General features: G+C 47.5%; 1 protein-coding gene across 5 annotated transcripts in view; it reads right to left on the minus strand.

Annotated features, from left to right (window-relative positions):
* Gtf2ird1 (GTF2I repeat domain containing 1) overlaps positions 1–24,967 on the minus strand; it is a 100,485-nt gene that overhangs the window by 12,716 nt on the left and 62,802 nt on the right. For 3 of the 5 annotated variants that reach the window (XM_029555034.1, XM_029555035.1, XM_029555036.1), the window contains 13 exons: positions 22,327–22,352; positions 19,669–19,777; positions 18,367–18,404; positions 17,805–17,885; positions 16,906–16,995; positions 13,396–13,443; positions 12,593–12,658; positions 11,170–11,353; positions 7,774–7,823; positions 7,527–7,682; positions 6,047–6,130; positions 4,008–4,191; positions 2,257–2,285 (listed from right to left, as the gene is read on the minus strand). In XM_029555034.1, the coding sequence (XP_029410894.1) occupies positions 2,257–2,285; positions 4,008–4,191; positions 6,047–6,130; positions 7,527–7,682; positions 7,774–7,823; positions 11,170–11,353; positions 12,593–12,658; positions 13,396–13,443; positions 16,906–16,995; positions 17,805–17,885; positions 18,367–18,404; positions 19,669–19,777; positions 22,327–22,352 (1,145 nt within the window). The remainder of the gene's footprint in view (positions 1–2,256; positions 2,286–4,007; positions 4,192–6,046; positions 6,131–7,526; positions 7,683–7,773; positions 7,824–11,169; positions 11,354–12,592; positions 12,659–13,395; positions 13,444–16,905; positions 16,996–17,804; positions 17,886–18,366; positions 18,405–19,668; positions 19,778–22,326; positions 22,353–24,967) is intronic. The other 2 variants (XM_008851129.2, XM_008851131.2) reach the window with 2 other exon arrangements.

Genomic DNA, 24,967 nt, shown 5'->3' on the forward strand with positions numbered 1-24,967 from the left:
GGGTCCAGCAGGTGGCAGTGCAGTTCCAAGGTCCCTTCTTCAGGGACAGTAACTTCTCATGGCAGAACCATTCTTCTTACACTTAGGTAACATGATGTGAGAGAAACCTTTCCCATCCTCCCCTGCAGCCCACTCTGTGGGAATAGTCTCTCTGGTAAGTAACTGACTAGCCTAACCTCAGTTTAAATACCTCCAGTGACTAGGGAGTTCACTATATCCAAAGCCTTTTTTCTTTTCATTGAAACCACTACCATAATTTGAGTGGTGCTGGGGTTGTGGCCTGTAGACTGCTTGTCTAGCCTGCACAAAGCCCTGGGTCTATGCCCAGCACTGCATAAACCAGGTGTGGTGGTGCACACCTGTAATCCTATGGATTCGAAGGTAGAAGCAGGAAGATCAGAAATTCAAGGTCATCTTCAGGTATAGAGCGAGTTTGAGGGTAGCCTAGAACATAACTGGGGACTGGTCTCTATAGACCTCTCTAGTTCAGCTTCACGTTGTGCAGTCCACCTGTCCAGAGTGAAAGCTGGTCTCCATAGCAACCCCCAGAAAATGCAAATCTGCTATCATTTGAAAATTAAAGCAAAACTCTGATGCCAGAAAATAAAGCCCAAATCTCACCAGACTTGGTGGCTCAGGCCTGTCACCCCAGCTACCTAGGCGATAGAAACGGGGATTGCAAATTCAATCCAGCCTGGGCTACACAGTGAGACCATCTCCAAAAACAAACAAACAAGAACACCTAAAGCCTGTTGTGGTGGCACACAACAGTGGGATATGGTGAAGAGGCAAGAACCAGGACAATCATGAGTCTGAGGCCTACCCTTGGTCCTCAGCCTTTTTGAAATGGAGAGATAGCTCAGTGGTAAAGAGCACTGGCTACTCTGGCAGAGGACCTGGATTTGGTTCCCAGCACCCACATGGTGGTTAACAACCATCTGTAACTCTAGTTCTAGGGGCTCCAACGCTCTCTTCTGGCCTCTGTGGGCACTGCATGACACAGGTGCACTTACATGCAGGCAAAATGGGTCATACACATTAAAAACAAACAAGTAAATCCTAAACACTAAAATAAAACTGAAAGGCAAAAACCAAGTAAATGAACCAGAAGAATTAACTGGGAATTAGATTGTACACAGGACCCATGGCACTGCACCTAGTGGTCAGAAGGGAGAGACAATGAGATTATGGCTGGTGCGTGAAGGGAAAAGGGCATGGTCATAAAGCACAGCCTGGCACATGCCAAGGTCGAGGCTAGTGAGGTAAAATGGGAAAGACATCCTTTCAGATCTCAGGGAGGCTGGGCGAATGCTCTGTTACTTGGGGGAAATTTCCTTAATGTCTGAGTCTATTTCCTCCTGTGAGAAAGGTTAAGGGGCCCTGGTGTGGGTGGTACACAACAGTCATCTCAGCTCTTGGGAGGCTGAGGAAGGAGAACTGTAAGTTTGAGGCCAGCCTGGGCTACATGCCAAGAGTCTGCTATTATTGTTTTTAAAATTCTCTTTATTTTGGGGCTGGAGAGATAGCTCAGCAATTAAGAGCACTGACTGCTCCTGCAGAGGACCCGGGTTCAATTCCTAGCACCCACATGGTGGCTAACAAACATCCATAACTCCAGTTCCAGGGGATCTGATACCCTCTTCTGACCTCCGAGGGCACTGCACAGCACAGGTGCACCTGCCTACATGCAGGCAATACACTCATACACATAAAATTTTAAAAATAAAAATAGGCCTGGTGTGGTAGCACATGCCTTTAATCCAGCACTTGGGAGGCAGAAGCAGGCAGATCTCTGTGAGTTCAAGGCCAGCCTGGTCTACAGAGTGAGTTCCAGGACAGCTGGGGCCACAGCTCGGAGACCCTGTCTCAAAAAGACCAAAAAAAAATAAAAAAAAAAAATAAAAAAAAAAAATCTTTTTATTTTATTTTGAATTTCTATTTATTTATTTATTTTTATTTTGTGAGTTTATTGTCTGCATGTATGTAAGTGCAACCATGTCATGCAATGCCTGGAGAGGCCAAAGGAGGGTGGTGGATCCCCTGGAAATGGAGTTATAGACAGTTGTAGGCTGTCATGTAGGTGTTGGGAACCAAACCTAGGTCCTGTGCAAGAGCAGTCAGTGCTCTGAGCCACTGAGCCGTGTGTTCGTGCTCCACAATGGTTTCCAGCTCCCAGAATCTACCAGCAGTCCCACCCCCTTACCCCCTACCCCAGTACCACAAAGTCACCCTTGTCCCCACAGCAGTGCCACTTACCAGGCTTTGGAATGAGTCCTTGGAATGGCCTAGAAGGGAAACAGAAGCAAAGGTTCAGAAGGACTTGGGGGACACAACCATCATGGGGACACAGCAATACTGGCTTGTCTAGGAGCTGGTAACAAATGCCTAATTCTAGAAGTATTAGCACTTCAGGTTTTATTCTTTGGGACAGGATATCATGTAGCCCAGGCTGGCTTTGAACCCCAATGCAGCAGACAATGACCTTGAATTTCTGATCCTTCTGCCTCTCTCTGCCTCTGCCTCCTGAGTGCTGGAATTACAGGAGTATACTGCCATGCCTGGTTTATGTGGATCTGAGATGAAACCCAGGGCTTTATGCATGCTAGGAAAGCAAGCACTCGATCAACTGAGCCACATACCCAGCCCCACACTCTTTTTTTGAGACTGGGTCTTATGTCACCCAGTCTGGTCTTGATTCACAATCCTCCTGCCTCCATTTCCTGAGTACTGGGGAGACACGTGTTTTGGGATCTGCAATGTGTGTATGTATATGTGTGTGTGGGGGGTATATGCACGTGTGCTCACCTGTGCCTCTGTGTGTCAACTGTTGTCCATCTTATTATTTTTTTTAAAAGAGATTTATTATTTTGATGTATCTATATGTATGGCTGTGTGAATTTATGTGTACTACACTCATACAGGAATCCTCAGAGGCCAGAGGAGGGTATTGGATCCCTTGGAACTACAGTCACATACAGGCAGTTGTGAGTTACCACATGGGTGCTGGGAACCAAACCCACATCCTCTGCAAAAGTAGCCAGTGTTCTTAGCTCTTCTGCTGCTTCTGCCTCCCAAGTACTAGGATTAAGGGTGTGAGCCACCACACCAGCTTCCACTCTATTTTTTAAAAATATTTTTTATTTATTATTATTTTATGTGTATGTGTGTATTGCCTGCATGTAAGTATACCCATGTTGTGCAATACCCACAGAGGACAGAAGAGGCCGTTGGATACCATAGAACTGGAGTTACAGACAGTTGCTAACTGCCACGTGGGTGCTGGGATTCAAACCCAGGTCTTCTGTAAGAACAGTCAGTGTTCTTAACAGCTGGGCCATCTCTCCAGCTCCCATCATTATATATTTTTTTAAATTCATTTTTATTTTTAATCATGCATATGTGTGGGTAAGTGCATGTGAGTGCAGTGCCCCAGCACAACTGGAGTTATGGACAGTTGTTAGCTATTATGGGTGCTGGGATTTGAACCTGGGTCTTCTGCAAGAACAACCAGTGCTCTTAACCGCTGAGCCATCTCCCCAGCCCCCACTACCATTCTATTTTTTGTGATAAGGTCTGTCACTGAACATGGAGCTTGCTTGCTATTTCAGCTAGAATGGCTGGCCATCCAGTGAGCCCAAGAGCCACCTGTCTCTGTCCACTGCCCCAGTGCTAGGACTATAGGCATGTGCTGCCGTGCAGTTTTTCATATCAGTACTGAGGACCCAAACTCAGGTTCTTCCGCATGCTTGCAGGGCAAACACTTTACCCATTAAACCATGCCCCAGGCCCAGGATCTGCATGGTAACAAGATACCCAGACCACTTGTCCTTGGGACTTGTGCTCTTTCAGAGGGCTAAGCTTGCATAAAGGGCTGTTACTACTAGGTAGAAGGTATGGCAGCCAGTTTATGTGTGGGACCCCCAATACCTTGTCTGACCTGCAGTCCTTCTCCAAATCCCTTTCCCCAGGAAATGCTAGAGCCAGCTCCCTATCCCAGCCAGGAGTACCTGGTGACCGTGAACTTGATCTTGTCAGCTACAGCAAGGATCCTTTCCAGGTTCTGGGAGCCGAAAGTGCAGGGCTTGCGGAATGGGATTCCGGGGGGCAGGCCCTCGATGATCACTGAGCCAGGATTGCTTTTGATTCGCTTGTAGGGTACCTGCACGGGATATTTGATGCCCAAGGCTTCCCCTGTGTGGGAGAAGGGTGGTTGTGTCCATCAAGGGCAAGGAGTAGAGCAGGGTGCATGAAAAGGCATGAGAGAGGCTCTCTCCCACTAGGCACAGGGCCCCGTGGAAAACTGCACGGCAATGGGCAGGACTACAGACTAGCAGCTGTATTGTGCAGTGGGGATCCTAGGGTAACTCCACTCTAAGTGGGTTGTGAGCGGACCGCACAAATGTGTGGTTCCAGCTTCTGAAAAGAACAAGACTTAATGTTTTTCAGCCTCCAGGCCTGAGCACTGGGAGCCCCTCTCCAGGATGGGAGCCTATGGGCACAGCTAGCCTTCCATGAAACAGCCACTCTTCCATCAGGCACTGGGACTTAGATTCCCCGATTCATGGCCCACATGGAGTGAATGGAAAGGTTACACCTGGTACCAAGAAAGCCAGGCTGAGTCAGCCAGGGTGCTGCCCAGACACCAGGGCCTGCTGTGCATCTGGGCTCTGGCATCTTTCTTTTCTTTTCCTTCTTTCCTTTTTAAATTTTATTATATATATTTTTTTGGGGGGGGTGGAGGGGGTTCTTTTTGAGACAGGGTCTCCCTGTAGCCCCAGCTGTCCTGGAACTCACTATGTAGACCAGGCTGGCCTTGAACTCACAGATATCTACCTGCCTCTGCCTCTGCCTCTGCCTCCCGAGTGCTGGGATTAAAGATGTGCGCCACCAGGCCCGGCTTAAATTTTATTATATGTATTTTTAATTTTTTAATTTTTGGTCTTTTTTTGAAACAGGTCACTCTGTAGCCCCAGCTGGCCTGGAACTCGCTATGTAGACCAGGCTGACCATGAACTCACAGAGATCCGCCTGCTTCTGCCCCCCAAGTGCTGGGATTAAAGGCATGTGCCACCACGCCTGGCTATTTTATTTTTTGAGACTGAATCTCACTGGCTAACCCTGGCTGGCCTGGAACTTGCTGTGTAGACCAGGCTGGCACCCAACTGCTGGGACTAAAGGCAAGCACCACCATGCCTGGCTTTATTTATTTTTGGAGACAGGGAGTCACATAGCACAGGCTGGCCTCCAACTTTCTATAGCTGAGGAGGGCTTTGAACTTGTGAGCCTCCTGGCTTTATCTCCTGATGACAGGTATGTGCCATCATGCCTGGTTTATGTGGTGCTGTGCACTGAACTCAGGGCTTCATGCATGCTCAGCACTTAGCCTACCAACTGAGCCACATCTCTAAACACTCTCATTTTTAAAAATATTTATTTACATTTATTTATTTATGGAGGGGTTTTGGTGTGCACATCGAGGTCAGAGGACAACTTGTAGACACTGGCTCTTTCCTTCTACCATGCGGGTTCCAGGAATTGAACTCAGGTCATCAGGCTTGCCAGCAAGCACCTTTACCCAGGAAGCCATCTTGCCAGTTCTCTTTTTTTTTTTTTTTTTGAGACAATGCCTTACTGTATAGTACATGCTGATCTGGAACTCAGGGCAATCCTCCTGCATCAGCTATTCAAGTAATAGGATTACAGGTGTGCACCACATCCTACAATGTGCCTGATTTCTATGGCACTGTGACCCTGATGCTTAGGACACAGCAGGTACTTAAGAAACAAATAAGAGTTGGTGAAATGGCTCAGTGGATAAAGAGGCTTGCCACTAAGCCTGATGACACAAGTTCAATCCCTGGCACTCACATGATAGAGAGAACTGATGCCCACAAGTTTGACTTCTGCACACATGCTGCAAAATGAACACCCCCATCCCCTAAGAATAAATGTAATAAAAAGAACAACCAGTTTCCCCCAAGGTGATCTCAGCTACAACCAGGAAGCTGCCCAGTCACCCTCCATCTGACCCCAGCACGTAGCTCACCGTATTTCTTATTAAACAGGTCTTGGACTTGTTCTCTTAACGTGTTGGCGATGTCGATCCGAGAGAGTCTGGCATCGTAATTTTCTGCAGAGTGAAGACAATTATGGACAGAGGCTGTTAGATTAAAAGGCACTTGGTGACTTTTATAGGGAAACGATTTCCTAATTACAGGGAACTCCTCTGGCAATTAACAGATTCTTGGAGTGGGCCTCTCAGAGTCCTTCTGAGTTAATGTCTACATAGAGACGTGTTTTTTTCTGGAAGGACGCATACTGTTGCGACAACAGCGAAAAGCTGAAATTAATTGTTGACATTTGAAAACCAACCAACTAATAAACTCAGAAGGGAGACACTAAGGAGAGGGGAATCTGTGCCCTCAGCTGGATGGCAGGTAGAGCAAGGGCTTTGTAAAGTGCATGAGGAGACAGAGGGCCAGAATGCCAGTGTCCACCAAGGGAGAGGTTTTTTTTTTTGTGGCACTAGGGATGGAACCAAGAGCCTTGCAGATGCTAAGGAAGCTCCCATGACCCCAGCCCCTCACTGGGGGATTCTAGGCAGGTTCTCTTCTGCTTCTAGGCTTGTTTATTAAGTAACACATTGTACTAGCAAGTTGCAGGTACACCTTTGACCTGGAAAAAGTTACACCCTGGACCAGCCTCAGGAGGCAAAGGGTGTGCGTAGCAGGAAATGGAGAAAGTGACCTCTGTTGCTAGATTAGCAACCTGGTGACATTCCCACCCTGCTAAGGGTCTGGATAAGATCTACAGGGTGAGGTGAGACACATGAACTCCCCTTATCATGGAATATTCCAGCTGCTTGGGGAGGAACAAGGGAGACTGAGGGGACTGGCAGCTAGTCTTGGAATTTGGCTCTTACCTCTGTGGGCTCTCTGAACCCCAGAGCTGCTCCTTGCTGTCAGAGGCCTCAATGAACTATTCATTAGTATGGTGACCCCTTAGTGGGAGAGCCGGTCCCAAGGACTCACTCCAGTCATGCCTGCCAGTCACAGAGCTGCCCACACATAGGATATGGAATATTCTCAGCTATACCCTCTACTGATGGGGGGAATACCAGCTGCCCCCTCACAGTGAGGGATTTTTTTGGTCTCCACTGGGGTCCACAAGCCTACCCTCAAGATTTTCTGTGTTCCATTACCTGTCTTTCTGGCTCTCAACGGCCACCATATCCTCTTCCAATTTCAAAACAGTAAGAACTGAGCTGGCTAGTGACTATGGACATGCAGGTGGCAGCTGCCCAGAGAGAACCACCAGCTCCTGAGCCCTGTGCCTGTCCCCCTACAGTCAATCAAAGTCTCTACCTCAGAGCTGGAAGGCAATGGTCTTGCCCTAGTCTTCAATTGGGTACTCAAGAGCCTGGAATCAAGTTCAGCCTCTTTCCATCCCCAACTGTCTCCACCTCCCCAAAAGTCAGTCAAGGTTATAACCCTTAAATGCCTAACCTTATCTGGGCTCACCCTTACCTTGAAAGCCCTGTCTCTTCGGGGTCTCTCCCACAAGACGGTCCCGGGAGTCCCTCTCTGGGGATGGGGTGGGGAGAGAAGGCAGGTGAGGCAGGAGCATCTGGGACCCCAGGAGGCACTGAGGGGGCAAACCCAATAGGGGTGGTGGAGGAATTCCTGGGGAGGGAGGGGTAGGATGGGGTCATCAGGAGGGGGTATGGCAGGGATCTGGTGTCCTCCCACACATGCCTATATCTCGCCCAGGTACCTTGAGTATCCATAATAGGTTCTTTGACACCATCTGTGAGTAGTTCAGGCCTGAAAAACAGAAGGAGAGCCGACCCTGAGGTCATCCAAGCATCCCAGGGCTGTTCAGACTGAACCTCTGGGCCTCAGTCTACACACCACTGCAATGGACTCTGAGGTCCTAGGCACACAGGGGCATTCACCCTGCTCACAGGAGCTGGCAGCAGCTCTGGGTTCTGAGAATCCTTTTAGGTCCTGTGCGGGCTGGCACCCTCCCTAATGGATATCATGTGATTACTACTGCCCAGCATTGGAGCACACAGCCTTGATGTGTGTGGGTGAGCGACTACTACCTAGGAAACAATGTGTGCATTTATGTGTGCACGTGTGTGCAGGTGCATACAGAGGCCAGACAGGTCAAGATTGGGTACCTTCTCTTAACTACTTTCCATTTATTTTTTATTAAAAAACTTTCTTAGAGTTATTTATTTTATTTTTTTTTAGAATTTTTATTTATTTTATGTGTATGCATGTATTACCTGCACATGTATAAGTACACCCGTGTTGTGCAATGCCCATGGAGGACAGACGAGGGCATCAGATCCCCTGGAACTGGAGTTATGGACAGTTGTTAGGTGCCATGTGGGTACTGGAATTCGAACCTGGGTCTTCTGCAAGAACAGCCAGTGTTCTTAACCTCTGAGCCATCTCTCCAGCCCCAAGTTATTTATTTTAATCCTATATGTATAAGTGTTTTGCATATACGTATGTAAGCATACCACATGCATGCAGAACCCAGAAGAGGGTGTTGTTTCCTTTGGAGCTAGAGTCACGCATGGTTGTTAGCCACCATGTGGGTGCTGAGAACCAAATTCAGGTCCTCTGTAAAAGCAGTCAGTGCTTTTAATCACTGAGCCAATTCTCCAGCCCTTCTACCCCGTGTTTTGAGACAGAGTCTATCACTGAAACTATAGCCCACCAATTTGACTACAATGGCTGGAGAGTTGTAGATAGGCTGGGACTTTCTGCTTCCTAGCACTGGGATTAGAGGTGCCCACTACAACACCTGTCTTTTTTTTTTTTTTTTAACTATACAAGTACTGGGGATAGCACTCGGGTCCTCTGTTTACAAAGCAAGCACTTAACTGACTGAGCCATCTCCAAAGCCTCTTTTGTCTTTGTGGGTTTTGTTTGTTTGAAGCAGAGTCTGGGACTCACGAAATAGACCAGGGTGGCCTCAATCTCACAGAGATCCATCTGCCTCTGCCTCCCAAGTGCTGAGATTAAAGGTGTGCATCACAACATCCAACTGCCTTTGTGCTTTGAGACAAGGTGTTGGTATATGACTAATGCTGACCTGGAGTTCAATGTGTGGCCCAGGCTGGTCCAAACTATCTTCCTGCCTCAGTCTCCCAAGTGCTATGGTTACAGTCATGAGTCATCACACTCAGTTCTAATGCAGCTTAGAATCAGGGCATGGTGGTTTACATCTGTAATCCTAGAGTACTTGAGAGGCAGGCAGGAAGGTTACTTGAGTAGCCTGAGCTAGAGTCAGATCCTGTCTTAAAAACCCAAACAAAGGCTGTACATGGTGGTGTAGGCCTTTAATCCCAGCACACAGGAGCCAGATGTAGGCAGATCTCTCTGAGTTTGAGGCCAGCCTGGTCTACATAGCAAGTTACAGGCCAGTCATGGCTACACAGTAAGATCCTGTCTCAGGACACCAAACTAAACCCCAAACACACTGGAAAAAACAAACAACAATTAAAAAAAAGTATGGAAAAAAAAGAAATAAAGCAAAAAACCTTTGGCAGTTTGACCTGGAAGTTGCTAGTCTGGCCCTCCTTCTGGCCCTGGGCAAATCTGATGCTGCATCTCATGGGTCTACCCAGGCCTTCTCCCTATTTAACAAGTTTTTTGGTTGCTTAAAAATATTTTTAAGATTGTATGTCTGGGGGCTGGAGAGATGGCTCAGCAGTTAAGAGCACTGACTGCTCTTGCAGAGGACCTGGATTTGATTCCCAGCACCCACATGCTGGCTATGAACCGTCCTTAACTCCAGTTCCAGGGGAATCCGAAGCCCTCTTCTGACCTCCGTGGCATTGCATGACAGGTACACTCACATACATGCAGGAGGCAATACACTTGTACACATAAAATAAAAATATTAAAAAAAAGGAGGGGGGGAGGCCTGGAGAGATGCCTCAGTGGTTAAGAACACTGGTTGCTCTTGCAGAAGACCTGGATTTGAATCCCAGCACCTACATGGTGGCTAACAACTGTCTGTAACTCCAGTCCCAGGGGATCCCGACAGTCTCTTCTGACCTCTGCAGGCATTGCACGATGTGGGTGCACTTACCTACATGCAGACAATACAAGAGTACACATAAAATAAAAATAAATTTAAAAAAAACAAACAATATTTTTTTAAAAAAAGATTGTATGTCTGTGTGTGTGTGTATGGGTAAGCACAAACCACAGCTCCTGTATGCAGGTCAGACAACTTGCAGGAGTCAGTTTTCTCTTCCACTATGTGGGTCCCAGGGATCGAATTCTGGTCATCAGGCGTGGTGGGAAGTACATTTACCACTGAGCCGTCTCACCAGTCCTTTTTTGTTATACTTATTTATTTAATGTATATGAATTAGCATGCCATGGTTCATGTGTAAAGTTCAAAGGATAACTTGCAGGAGTGTTAGTTCTCTCCTGAGTATGAAGGTAGGTAGTCAGGTTGGCAGCAGACGCCTTTACCCCCTAAGTCATTTCTCTGGACCACTGCAGTCCTTATTTTACCTTTCTTTCTTTTTTTCTTTCTTTCTTTCTTTCTTTCTTTCTTTCTTTCTTTCTTTCTTTCTTTCTTTCTTTCTTTCTTTCTTTCTTTCTTTTCTTTTTTGATTTATTTATTTTTATTTTATGTTTATGAGTGTTTTGCCTGTATGCATGTAAGTGCACCACATGTGTGCAATGTAAATAGAGGCCAGAGGAGGGAGCTGGATCGATCCCCCAGAACTGGAGTTACAGACAGTTGTTAGCCACCATGTGGATGTTGAGAACGGAACCCAGGTCCTTTGCAAGAGCAACCAGTACTCTTAACTGTTGAGCCACCTCTCCAGCCCCATTTTTTTTGTCTGTTTTTGAGACAGGGTCTCCCTGTAGCCCCAGCTGACCTGGAATTCACTATGTAGACCAGGTTGGCCTCCAACTCACAGAGATTCACCTGCCTCTGCTTTCCAAGTACTGGGATTAAAGGCATGTGCTACCAAGCCCAGTCCCTTTTTGTTTTTTTAAGACAGGGTCTCAGTATGTAGCCCTGACTGGCAAGACTAAGCTGGCCTTGAATTCACAGAGATCTGCCTAGTTCTGCCTCCCAAGTGCTGGGATTAAAGGCGTGTGCTACCATGCCTGGCTCAGACTTTACCTCTTGATGACAAACTGGATGCTGTTACTAGCTTCCAGAATCTTCCGCAGCTTGGCAATCCCGAAGCAGTTGGGCCTGCGAAGCGAGATGCCTTCTGGCAGCCCCAGAACAAACAGCTCCTCTGGGTGCATCAGGAACTTGGAGTAGGGCACCTTGACAGGCTCCGAGGTACCAATAGCTTTGGCTGCAGAGACACGGCTGTTGTAGTGCACCCCAGAAACCCAATCCTTGTCCTCCTACTCTCTGCGGAGCTGCAGCTGGCAGTCTTTGGAAGCAACTCTCTGTTGAACCCCATTAACTTTCCGGAGAGGGCACCTTCAGGCAGCATTACAGCCCACAGGAGACATGACTTGTTTGAGGTAGAGGGACTTGAACTCCAAGGGCCACCTTCCACCCATACCCTCAGATCCAAACTACAGAGAAACCAGATTGTGTCTGAGATCTGACCTTGGATTCACCACACTGCTATAAATAACCCCAAACCACCACATGACTCCACACCATGCCTGGAGAACCAGACAGATCTGAAATTCATGCCATGCCACTCCTGACTAGCCCAGGGCCTTGAGCTAGTCTCATCACTGTACCTGGCCTCATCTTTCCTCATTTGTAAAATGGTCTTAGGACACAGGAACTGTGAGAATCAGTAAAAGAGTACGAGAGGAGCCAGCACTTTGCTTGGCACTGGGTAAACACAAGGAGCTAGAGAGGGAACTGCATGCTTTCCTTTCTTCCTCTTTCCTGGACTCTGCTGTTTTACTGCAGTGCTAGCTAGAACCCAGGGCATTGTGCATGCCAAGCAAACGCAACCACTAAGCCACACTCCCAGCCCCTCACTGGGGGGTTCTAGCAGGTACTCTACCACTGAGTCATACCCACAGCTGCTCACTGGGGGATTCTATGTAAATGCTATATCACCAAGTCATGCCCCCAGCTCTTTTTTTGGTCTTTTTTAGAGACATGGTCTCCCTGTAGCCCCAGCTGACCTGGCACTTGTTATTGCAGACCAGGTTGGCCTTGATCTTACAGAGATCCACCTGTCTCTGCCTTCTGAGTGTTGGGATTAAGGGCATGGGCCACCATGCCTGGCTGCCCCCTGCTCTTTTTTTTTTCTCCAAACACACATTCATTCATTCATTCATTCATTCATTCATTCATTCATTCAGAGACAGGGTCTCCCTATAGCCCCAGCTGGCCTGGAACTCACTATGCAGACCAGGCTGGCCTTGAACTTATAGAGCTCTGCCTACCTCTGCCTCCCGAGTGTTGGTACTAAAGGGGTATGCCTCTACGCCTGGCCCCCCCCTGCTCTTTAATAGAGGATTTTTAGGGAAGTGCTCTACTGCTGAACCATGCCCTAGCCCTGCTCTTGTCCTTGTCCTGCAGGCCAGGAGGACCAGGACCCATCCCTCTCTCTGCTCACCATATTGCGTGTTGAACAGCAGCTCCACCTGTTTCCGCAGGGGCCGGATCACATCGCCATGGCTCTCTGGAAGGCAAAGGCAAAGTGCTGAGTTTCCCAGGTGTGGAAGCTCCTCACTTCTTAGCTCACCCCCAGCTCTGCAGGTGGCATGAATTGTCCTGTGGTAGAACCTTGGAATGGAGCAAGGGAGAGTGATGGCAGCTAACCTATGCCCTAAAAAAACAACAATGGCAATTCCTAGATTTGTACATCTGATTGTGAAATCAGCCATAGTGAAGATCTAGAAGGTTCTGTGGTTCTTCTAGGACAGTACCTCTTCCAGAGCAGCTCAAGAAATTATTTAACTAGTGGGTGCAAAGTAAGTTCTGCAAATTCAGTACATTGCCACTAGGGGGTGGTAAACTTTTCCTAATACTACTTGGTATTTTGAGTCAGGCTGGGTCTTAGAAGTGAGGTATCTATCTTCTGACTCATGCATGCCATTTTATTCTAGGGGGTCAACATTCTAGAGATAAAGCAGTTCCTTGGACTATCTATTTGACACAGATTTACAAGTTCAAACCGAAAACCATCTTGCTCAGGAAGACAAGGCTTAAAACTCAAACCTTTGTAGAAAGCAGCCAGGTTTGTGTAAACCAAAGCCCCAAATCCATTTACCTTACAGGAAGTGCTGCTGTACTTCTGAATGTTGTAGAACAGTCTATTAACTTTCTCCCAGCCCATACTGGTTTCCCAGGTCAGAGAGATGGGGAAGAGAGGGAATTGCTGGGAGTGGGGGTGGACGGGGAGAGGGAATTCCTCACCCTCCACAGGTCTCTCTTCTGGCCTTGAATCCTCACTGGAGCCTTTGTCTATGAGAAAATGGAGGTTGTTAGCAAATCATGTCCCTCATTCCCTGGACCTTGTACTGTCCAGGGGAGCCTGGCGAAAAGAATGATAAAGCACACTAGACAGCCTCAACTCTGGAGAAGTATAGAGTACCCCCAAATGGGAGTAGGGTGCCCCATGCTATACAAATGCCTGTCTGGATAGTAGGCTATAAACATCAGATATGCAGCCCCTCAAGGAACTGGCCCCAGTCATTCTGTCTTAGACACTAAGGGGATGAACAAGAATAGAAACAGGCATGGTGTGGTGGCATGATTTTAATCCTAGCTCTGGGGAGGCAGAGGCTGCTGGATGTCTGTAACTTTGAGGTCAGCCTGGTCTACACACTGTGAGTTCCAGACCAGTCAGGGCTACATGATAAGACACTGTCTCAAAATAAATAAATAAATAAATAAATAAATAAATAAATAAATAAATAAATAAATTTAAAAAGAGGCCATGGGTGGTAGTGTCATCCCTGCACTGAGAAGGCTAAGTCAAGAGGATTGTGGATTCTAGGAAAGCCTGGGCTACAGAGCAAGAACCTGTCTCAAAAAACCAAAGACTGGTCCTGTTGTGACGGTTAATTTTAAATATCAACTCGACACAATCTAGATTCATCTGGGAAAGGAGTCTTCATGAGGAACTGTCTAGATCAGGTAGGTCTGTTGGGGGACTGTCTAGATTACATTAATCGAGGTGGGAAGACCTGTCCACTGTGGGTAGCTCCATTCCCCAGGTTTGGGTCCTGACTGTGTAAAAGAAAGCAGGTTGAGCACCAAGCATGCATTGATCCTCTCTGTTCTTGACTGTGGATGAGATGTGACAAGCTGCTCCAGGCTACTGCTCTGACTCCCCTCAGTAATGGACTATGACCTGGAACTGTGAGCCAAATAAATCCTTTCTACCCTAAATTGCTTTTTTTTTTGGTCTTTTTGAGACAGGGTCTCTCTGTAGACCCAGCTGTCCTGGAACTCACTATGTAGACCAGGCTTGCCTTGAACTCACAGAGATCTGCCTGCCTCTGCCTCCCGAGTGCTGGGATTAAAGGCATGCGCTGCCATGACCGGCTCTAAATTGCTTCTTTAAAAAATAAAAAAGTATTATTTTTACTTTATGCATATGAGTATATTGCCTGCATGTGTGTAAGTGCACTCGTGTTGTATAATGCCCGAGGAGATCAGAAGAGGGTGTCGGATCACCTGGAACTGGAGTCACAGATGTGCCAGCAGCCACGTGGGTGCTGGGAATCAAACCTGGGTCCTCTGCAAGAGCAGCCAGTGCCTGCAACCAGTGAGCCATCTCTACAGGTTCCCCCCACCTAACTGGTTTTTGTTAGCATATTTGATCACAGCAACATACATTAAACTAAAACATTTGTCATCCTAGAAACTCAGGAGGCTGAGGCAAGATGACTGGGAATTTGAACCACTTCAGGGCTGGCTGTACAATGTACTGAAAACTTGCCTCAAAAAAAAAAAAACCCAAAAAACCAAACAGCTGGGCATGGTGGTGCATGCTTTTAGTCCTAGCACTTGGGAGGCAGAGGCAGGCAAATTTCTGTGAGTTCAAAGCCAGCCTGGTCTACCTAGTGAGTTCCAAGACAGCTGTGGCTACAGTGAGACCCTGTCTCAAAAAAATGAAAAAACAAAACAAAAAATTCACAGGGCTGAAGCGATGACTCAGAGGGTAAGAGCACCAGTTGCTTTTGCAGAAGACCCAGGCTCAAATTCCAGCCCCCACATAGCAGCTAACAGCTGTCTACAGCACCAGTTCTGTGGGATCCGACTCCTTCTTCTGGCCTCTGCAGGTACTGCACAACACTGATGCACTTACATACATGCAGGCATAAAACTTACACATAAAATTAAATAAATAAAATAAAAACAAAATTGGGCTGGAGAGATGGCTCAGTGGTTAAAAGCACTTGCTGCTCTTGCAGAGGACCTGGGTTTGGCTCCCAGCACCCACACTGTGGCTAACAAGCATCTGTAACTCTAGTTCCAGGGGATTCAGGCCCTCTTTTGGCCTGTACAGCCATTGCACACATGTGGTACACTAATATCCGTGCAGGCAAAACACTCATACATATAAAAAAATAAATTTCATTTATTATTTTTATTTTATGTGCATGTGTGTATTGCCTGCATGTAGGTAAGTGCACCCATGTTGTACAATGGCCATGGAGGTCAGAAGAGGCTGTCGGATCCCCTAGGACTGGAGTTACGGACAGTTGTTAGCTGCCATGTGGGTGCTGGCATTCAAACCTGGGTCTTCCGCAAGAACAACTAGTGTTCTTAACCGCTGAGCCATCTCTCCAGCCCCCCCTTTTTATTTACTATTTTTATTTTATGTGTATGAGTGTATTGCCTGCATGTATGTGAGTGCACCCTTTGTGCAATGCTGCGGAGGTCAGAAGAGGGCTTTGGATTCCCCTGGAACTGGAGATGGTTCGTGGCCGCCATGTGAGTGCTTGGAATCGAACCCGGGTCCTCTGTAAGAGCAGTCAGTGCTCTTAATCGTTGAGCCATCTCTCCAGCCCCAGCCCTCTTATTTTTTAAAAAAGATTCATTTTATCTTTTATTTATGTGTACGTGTGTGTCTATATGGGAGGGTGGTATGCGCAAAGTACAGATGTCTATGGAGGCTGGAAGAGGACATCAGATACCTTTGATCTGTTTTGAGTCACCTGACACAACACTTGAACTCAGGTCTTCTGCAAGAACAGTAAGTGCTCTTAACCACTGACTGGTCTCTCCAGCCCCATGGAGGAGATTTTTTTGTTTATTTTTTGAGATAGTCTCCCTATAGCCATCTGGATTGGAACTTGCTATGTAGACCAGTCTGGCCTTAATCTCACAAGTGATCCACTTGCGTCTGCCTCCTGTGTGCTGGGATTAATGGCATGGGGAAGTGTTTTTTTTTTTTTTTTTGTCTTTTTTGAGACAGGGTCTCCCTGTAGCTCCAGCTGGCCTGGAACTCACTATGTAGACCAGGCTGGCCTTGAACTCACAGAGATCTGCCTGCCTCTGCCTCCCAAGTGCTGGGATTAAAGGTGTGCACTACCATACCCAGCCTGGGGAAGTTATTTTAACTTGTTCATTTTTTAATTCTCCCTGCATTGCTGGTGATGGAACCCAGGAGCTCAAACATGCTAGGGGAAGCATTGTGCCACTAGGCCTCAGCCACACTGAATAAACTGATGTGTAGACTAATTAGGCTCCACCCACAACATCTTATTAAGTGCAAATATTTTAAAATCCAAAACAGATGTGAAACAGTAAAGACCTATTCCCAGGCATCTCATGTAAGGCATGCTCACTGGTGTCAAATTTTCTCTAACAAAGGCACAGACTTTAAGAGAAGTTCAGGGCTTCCTGACCATCCCACGTGGCTCCAAAGGAAGATAGGTCCTCAGTAATGATTGCCCCCAGATAACCTCTTACCAGCCAGCATCTCCATCCCATAACCAGAATCTTCCGAGGGCAGAGGCCCAGGTAGCGAGTCAGTCATCTCCTCAGAGGTTGGTGAAGGATCTGAAAGGAAACTCCAAATGATGAAGGCCTCTTTCACCTGTCTCACTGACCATGGACCTCAGGGTGTCCCAGTGGGTCAAGCAGGACCCTTAAAGAAAGCCATGCACTCAAATGTGGTGGTACAGGCCCATGATCTGAGTTCCTTAGAAGGTGAGGGAAGACTTGCAAAGTGCAAGGCCTGCCTGGGCTGCTGAGCAAGTTCAAAGCCTGATTAATATAGTGGGATTCTGTCTCAAAATAAAAAGGAAAACAGCAGGAGAAATGGCTCAGTGGTTTGGTGGGCTCAGTTCCAGCACCCACATGGTGGCTAACAACCATTATAACTCCAGTTCCAGGGGATCCAAAGCCCTCTTTGGCCTCTGCAGGCATTACACGCATGTGGTGCACTTATATACATTCAAGCAAAACACTCACACACAAAAAATAAAAACAAATATCCCCCCACAAACAAATAAATAAAAAGGAAAAAGGGCTGGGGATGTAACTCATTGGTACAGCACTTGTCCAGAATCCATCCCCCAGTGAGGGGCTGGGGTGTGGCTCAGAGGTAGGGCACCTAACTAGAGGGGCTGGGATATGGCTCAGTAGTACTCCATTTGTCTAGAATCCCTCAGTGAGGGGCTGGGGTGTGGCTCAGCACATGGAAGACCCTGGGGTCTATCTCAAGCAGTGGAAAAAAAAACCCTGGACATAATGGCCTGAAAAGTGTTCCTGATGGGGCAGGCTCTGGGCACCAGGGCAGCACTGCCCCTACCTACAGCTTGTGCCAGAGCAGTAGCACACACAGCCCCTCCATACTGGTTTCTTACCTGGGATGGTAACCTGAATGATGTCTAATTCTTCTGGCTCTATTTTGATGGGCCTCAGTATACCCAGCTCTCCTGAGGTTCCTGCAAAGAGAACAACAGGGGATCCGGTCAGCTTGGTCACACAAGGTAAATCCTTCTAGAACATTCTGGGAACTGACAGTGAGCAACTAGAAAAAGTCATTTAGGCCCCTTGGTTCCTGCATTTACCAGGAACAGAGGGTCAGGCACGTCCCTGAACAAACTCAAGCCAAATCTAGCTCTAACTTACAGACCTGCAGCTTAGGTCAGGGGTAGGGTATGGGGCTGTTTGGCTTCAAACACAAGGATGGGTAGTAGTGGTAGGATGGGGTGGGGGTGGGGGCTTTGTTTCTGTTTGCTCTCCTTCCCCAAAGGAGCTTCCAGAATGCCACACTGCTTGTGTTGTGAGGCCTTTGGATGATTAGGGACAGAAAATTGTTTCAAGTACTGTGGGTTCACAGCCTGGGCTGGTTTCCTGCTCCTGGCTATCCCCTCCTGGCTCTGTGGCCCCAGGACACAAACAGAGGGATGTGTTACTTCTCACCTGGCCCACATTCTTCAGAGACACTGCTCTTTTCTGATCTGAGGAAGGAAGGCAGGCAAATGACCTTGTGTTGACTTTGCTTTCAGCCACCCTTCCCAGGATGGCCTGGCCATCACTTCAAAAACAACCCCAAAAGCTTTGCTGTGGAGCCCATTTGTGACCTTAGTACTAGGGAGGCAGAGACAGCAGGATCACCCTTATGCCCACCCTCCTGGCCACTCAGAGCTCTGTATCCCATAGCCTGATCTGAACAGTATGGAGGTCTCTAGGCTTAGCAAAATAGAGGCTGGATGGTGCTTGGCAGGGAACTAGGACTGTAAGACTTCTGTGGGCAAGGCCTGAGACATAGGGTTTAGAATAAATGGACCATCCTCTCCCTTTTTTGCAGGGTTAGGGACACAATTTGCATACACCAGACAGGTAGTATACCACTCTAACCCTGAGGTATGCCCCTGGTTACTCACTGAGACCAGACAGTTCTACCACTGAGCCATATCCCTATTCCCTTACTTGGGGATTCTAGGCAGGTGCTCTACCACTGAGCCACACCCCAGCCCCTTACTGGGGACTCTAGGCAGGTGCTTTACCACTGAGCCACACCCCAGCCCCTCACTGGAGGATTCTAGGCAGGTACTCTACCACTGAGCCACACCCCAGCCCCTCACTGGAGGATTCTAGGCAGGTACTCTACCACTCAGCCACACCCTAAGCCCCTCACTGGGGGATTCTAGGCAGGTGCTCTACCAGTGAGCCACATCCCAAGCGCCTCACTGGGGGATTCAAGGTGCTCTACCACTGAGCCATACCCCAAGCCCCTCACTGGAGGATTCTAGGTAAGTATTCTACCACTGAGCCATACCCTCAGCCCCTCACTGAAAGATTCTAGGCAGTGCCTCTACCCATGAGCCATATCTCCAGTTCCTCACTGTGGGATTCTAGGCAGCTGCTCTACTGCTGAACCCAACCAGCAGATGTTTGTCTCCCAGCAGCTAGGAGCCTAGGTTGGGACACCTGAGGGCCAATTGCATCATATAGAAGGCAAAGGCCTGGTGGATACTTAGGGCAGGTAGCTTACCCGATGTGGGCAACAAAGGAAGGCCCCTGAGATAAGTGATTCTTAAATGATCCAATCCTCCTTGTTCTCTTGGCTCCCCTGGCTCACTACCCTGGAGATGGCATGTACAAAGTCCTTATAGAGAGACCGACTGTGAGCCTGCATGGGGTGGCAGGAACCACTCAGGCTTCAGCCTCCTTACACTGTAGGAAGCAAGGGCCTATCCCAGAGCCGAGGAGGGACCTTACCGAGCAGTCCCACCTAGGTCCAGCATGGTGGCCCTACAGCCCTCCATGGAAGTATCCTCTGGTGGGCTGGCTGGCTCCAGCTTCGTGGGGTCTTTGGTAAACTTGTTCCCTGAGAGAAAAGTTGGAGTTAATTTTTTAATAAATTTATTCATTTTATTTTATGTGTATGAATGTTTTGCCTTCATGCATGTAAGTGCACCATGTCATATAATGCCCGTAGAGGCCATAAGAGTGAGTCAGAGTCCCTAGAAGTAATTAAGGTTAGTTGTTAGCTGCCATATGGGTGCTGGAAACTGAACCTGGGTCCTCTGTAAGAGCAGCTCCTAACCACCAGGCCATCTCTCCAGCCCAAGAGTTGAGAGTTAAGATGGTGCCTCTTCAGCCAGGTGTGGTGGCGCATACCCGTAATCCTCATACCCTGTGGTAGGATTGCCATGAGTTTGAAGCTAGCCTGGGATACACAGTAAGAGCCTGTCTGAGAAACCTAAAAAGATGGAGGCTCTTATGTAGGCAGGATACCAGGGCAGTGGCTTCTATGGGACACTCCTGGGGGCACTGCTCAGGGCAGGGTCTGGTCTTGGTCTCTTCTTTTAGGCTCCATGTCTTAGCTTTAACTGTCAACACAGCTTAAGAGTCACCTGGGGAGGGAGTCTCAATTATGGGATTGTCTAGATCAGACTGGCCTGTGAGTATGTCTGTGGGGGATTGTCTTGATTGTTAATTGATGTAAGAGGGCCCAGCCATCTGTGGGCAGCACCATTCCCTAGGCAGGTGAGCCTGGGCAATATGAGAAAGCTAGCTGAGCATGAGCCTGTGAGTGAGCCAGCAAGCAGCATCCTCCATGGTCTCTGCTTCAGTTCTTGCCTCAACTTCTCTTGACCTGGAAGCTGAAATAAAACCTTTCCTTGCCTAAGTTGCTTTTGGTCATGGTGTTTGTCATGGTAACAGGATGAAGCTAGAAGCCTGGCAATAGCCAGGAACTTATCCATCCACACCTTCTGGGTACAGCCCTCCTCCCCCTCTGGAAGATTCTTCACCCACCAGGCATATTAATGTAAGACCCTCATAAAAGAGGCCACAGTCCCCCAAGATTGAACCACAGGATCACATTCTCAATTATACCAGGAACTAGACAGCTTTCTTACCATCCCCATGTCACAGATGGGGAAACTGAGGCCCATCAACAATGCTCAAGGTTACAAAGCTGATGGGTGGCAGAGCCAGAATTAGGACTCAGGTAGGTCCACACCCCATTTGTGGATTTTGCTGGCCCATGTATAACCGATACCCTCCTGCTAAGTGTCATGTCCTGCTGTCCTGCCTGAGGCTATGGGGTCACAGTGTCTGGGTGCAGCCAAGGCCCTATCTCCAGAGCTTCAGTTGTTTTGTCTGTATATAGGGGTAGGAACAGAACTATGTCCACAGAGTGGCTGGAAATCAAATTAAAATAAGGTGGCACTGAGGACACAGGGGCAGGAAGATCTTGAGTTTGAGGGCAATCTGACACATCATAAATTGGAGGCTACACAACTGCCTTACACAGTTTGAAGGCAGGCTGGGCTACATCGTGAGACCTTACTGAAGAAAGGAGAGAAAGGAAAGAGGGAGAGAAGAAATTAAATGAAGGAAGATAAAAACAAATAAAACAAGGCAGCTTAGAGGTGGGGAGATGGCTCAGTAGGTTAGGGTGCTTGTCCCACAGCATGAGGACCTGAGTTTGGATCCCCAACACCCACATAAAAAGCCAGGTATGGACACGTGCCTGTCAACCCAGCACTGGGGAGATGGGGACAGGAGAATCCCTGGACCTGTCTGCTGAACCTTGGCCAACTGTTGAGCTCCAGGTTCAGGGAAAGACCCTGTCTCCAAAAAGAATAAGGGGAGTGGGACTAAAGACGACACCCACACACATCACACCAACAGACACTCACAAATATACAGGTGATATATACATCACACACAAGAGACATGCACATACATAGATATACATACATACACACCACACAGACATATACATACGTACCCAGACACACATCACACACCACAAACACATAGATATACACATCACAAACATGCACACAGACATACATTACACACACATGCACAAATATAAACACATTCACAGGTACACTGACCTACCTACACATACATACACATTACATACAACACACACATGCACACTGCCTACCCATACATATGCATACACATCCATATATACACATCCATACACCTCACACAAATACATACAAATACATACAACCACACCCACCCACACATGCACAGACACATATACCACACACATCACATACATACACACATGCAGACATACCTATCTATCCACATCTATGCATGCTCCCACATATACACACATGCACATACACATACATGATCACACACATAGCCACATACATACATACATGCACACACAAACAAATCAAGGTAGCTGAGAAGGACTTGGCACATGTGTTCAACAAATGGAATTATTTCTCTCTCTAAGGAGATTCTAAGGTCCAAAAGGAGTCAGCCTGTCAGTGGCTGGGAGCCCACTTAGATTCCAAGATGCAGAAGGCACAGCTGAGGAAGGGACTCCAGACAACAGAGTCAGCTCAAGGGGACACAGGCACCTAGTGCAGAATGGACCTGGTGGTTCTTACTTACCTGTGAAAATTCGCTCATCAAACATCCTGGGGAGAGAGAAGAGATGGCATAAGAAAGGTGCGGGCTGGTCCCCTCTGTGATGATCCTACCACTGTGGCTCTGAGAACGACAGACCCGAGTACAGGCTTGGCCACACCAAGAGTGGGGCAAGAGTAGGGAAGTGATGGCAAATCTTGACATCTTGATGTGACTTAGAATCGGCATGGAAACAAACCTCTAGGCATGTCTATGAAGGATCAGATTAATTAAGGAGGGCAGACCCACCCTGAATGTGGGCAGCACCATCCCATGGACTGAATAAAAAGGAAAAAGAGAGCTGAGCACCAGCATTCATCTCTGTTTCCTGACTGTGGATGGAATGTGAGCAGCTGCCTTACACTCCTGCCGCCATGCATCCCCACCATGATGGACTGCACCTTCAAACTGTGAGCCACGATAAATCCTCTTTAAGTTGCTTTTGTCACAGCAACAAGAAAAGTAAGGAATACAGAGAGAATCTGAAATCTCAGAATATCTGATTATTTCTGCTTATCTGGGGCTGGCATGGCCTAGGACCCATTTGTTTAACACTAAGAGCCTCTGACAACCCTCATCCCTCTTTGCCTGCAGTTGAACATCTGAAACTCCTTTCATTCAGTGCCCAGATCATGAAAGACCTGTTCAGGCCTTTTTTGTTCTATCTTGTTTCATTTCTTTGAAACGAGGTCTGACATAGCTCAGGCTAACCTCAAACTCCCTATGTGGCTAACAGTGAATTCATTTCTGATCCTCCTGCACCCACCTCTAGAGTGCTAGAATTACATTTGTGTACTACCACACTTGGTTTATGCAGTGCTGGGGATTGAACCCAGGGCTTCATGTATGCTAGGTAGCATTTGACCCACTGAGCTACATTGCCTGTCTGAGACCTGATCATTAGTCCACTGAGAGTTTCAACCCCAAACCACCAAGCTCAGTGACAGACAATACAAACCAAACCCATCAACAGATCACAGCCACGGCAGGTGACCTGAAGGGCTCAAATCAGGGGTGTTACTAGAAGGTAGCGGACTTGGGCAAGGAAAGAGGAGGCTGGGGTGTCACATATAAGGCTGGAATAGAGGTCCCTGCAGTGCTGTGTTCATACACACAGGCTTTCACCTCAAGAGATCTGGAACTTTCTTGAATCCCATGACAAGGTCAGATCACTGATGGTCCGATTGCAGGGAGGAGGCCATGACTATGGACCAAGCTATGCAGATAAGGCATCAGATGATCTGACCAAGAAAACATGAACAGAATGGCAGGTGTGAAGGCACATACTTATAATCCTAGCATTTGGGAGAACCTCAAGTTCAAGGCCAGTATGAGCTGATATAGTGAGACCCTGTCTCAAAAAAGTCAATAACAAAAGCAAAAAAAAAAAAAAAAAATTAAAAAAAAAAAAATCAGGTGGGGTGGCACTTGGGAGGCAGAAGCAGGCAAATTTCTATGGGACTGAGGCCAGCCTCATCTACATAGCAAATTCAAGACCTGCTAGGGCTACAGGGAGACCCTATCTCAAAACAAAACAAACAAAAAGCTAACAACAACAATAACAATAATTATTGTTAAAGACACAAAAGTAGGAGGGGGTACAATCTCAAAAGAGAAAGGAGACCAGGGAGATGGTTTTGGGAGGTATGCTGGTCAGTTTTTATTGTTAAAAGTGACACAGCCTAGTCACAAGGAAAGAGGGAATCTAAAATGAGGGATCTCCCAGATCAGACTGTGCATGTCTATAGGAGAGTGTCTTCATTGCTAATTGATGTAGGAGGGCCCAGCCCACTGTGGGTAGCGCCATTCCCTAGGCAGGTGGTCATGGACTGTACAAGAAAGCTAGCTGAGCATGAGTCTGTGAGTGAGCCAGCAAGCAGCATCCTCCATGGTTTTTGCTTCAGGTTCCTGATTGAGTTCTGGCCCTGACTCCCCTCAGTGATGGACTGTGACCTGTAGGAGGAAATCGACCCTTTCCTCCCTTAAGTTACTTGTGGTCAGAGTGTTTTATCAGAGCAACAGAATAAAACTATAACAGAATGTAACTAGGGGTGACTATGGTCAAAGTGCCTGGTACAATGTGCAGAAATGGAATGAAACCTATTATTTTATACAATCAGTATAAACTAATTTACAAAGGCATTCAGAATCCAGGTGTGGTAGTACACACCTATAATCCCTGCATTTAGGGGAAGGTGGCTGAATGAGGATCAGTAGTTCAAGGTCATCCTCAGCTACACGAGTTCCAGGGCAGCCTGGGCTACAAGACACCCTGTCTCGAAAAAAAAATAAAATAAAATAAACAAAACCCCCCAAAGCTAGTAAAGGCAGACTGAACCAGGTAGCTAGGTTGAGGCCCAGATATAAAGCCTAAACATGACTCCCTGCTCTACTGAGAGGCCAAGGGTTCCTTCCTGTTCCCAGAGCTCCGGAAGCCGGCAAACATCTGGATACCGCAAGGCCCTAGGCAACCACAGAGGCAATTCTGTAGGAAACTGACTTCCTGTCTGTGGCCTGCTTCCCTTCTCAGCCCCACCCAATAACCCAAGGACCCAGTGGCTGCAGGATTAACAAAGGGACCATTGTTTATGAAGTACAGTGTGGGGGAGGTAAAGTCACACTGCAA

Source organism: Nannospalax galili, unplaced genomic scaffold (genome assembly GCF_000622305.1).
Source record: "Nannospalax galili isolate Female #2095 unplaced genomic scaffold, S.galili_v1.0 scaffold444, whole genome shotgun sequence".
Lineage (NCBI taxonomy): Eukaryota > Metazoa > Chordata > Mammalia > Rodentia > Spalacidae > Nannospalax > Nannospalax galili.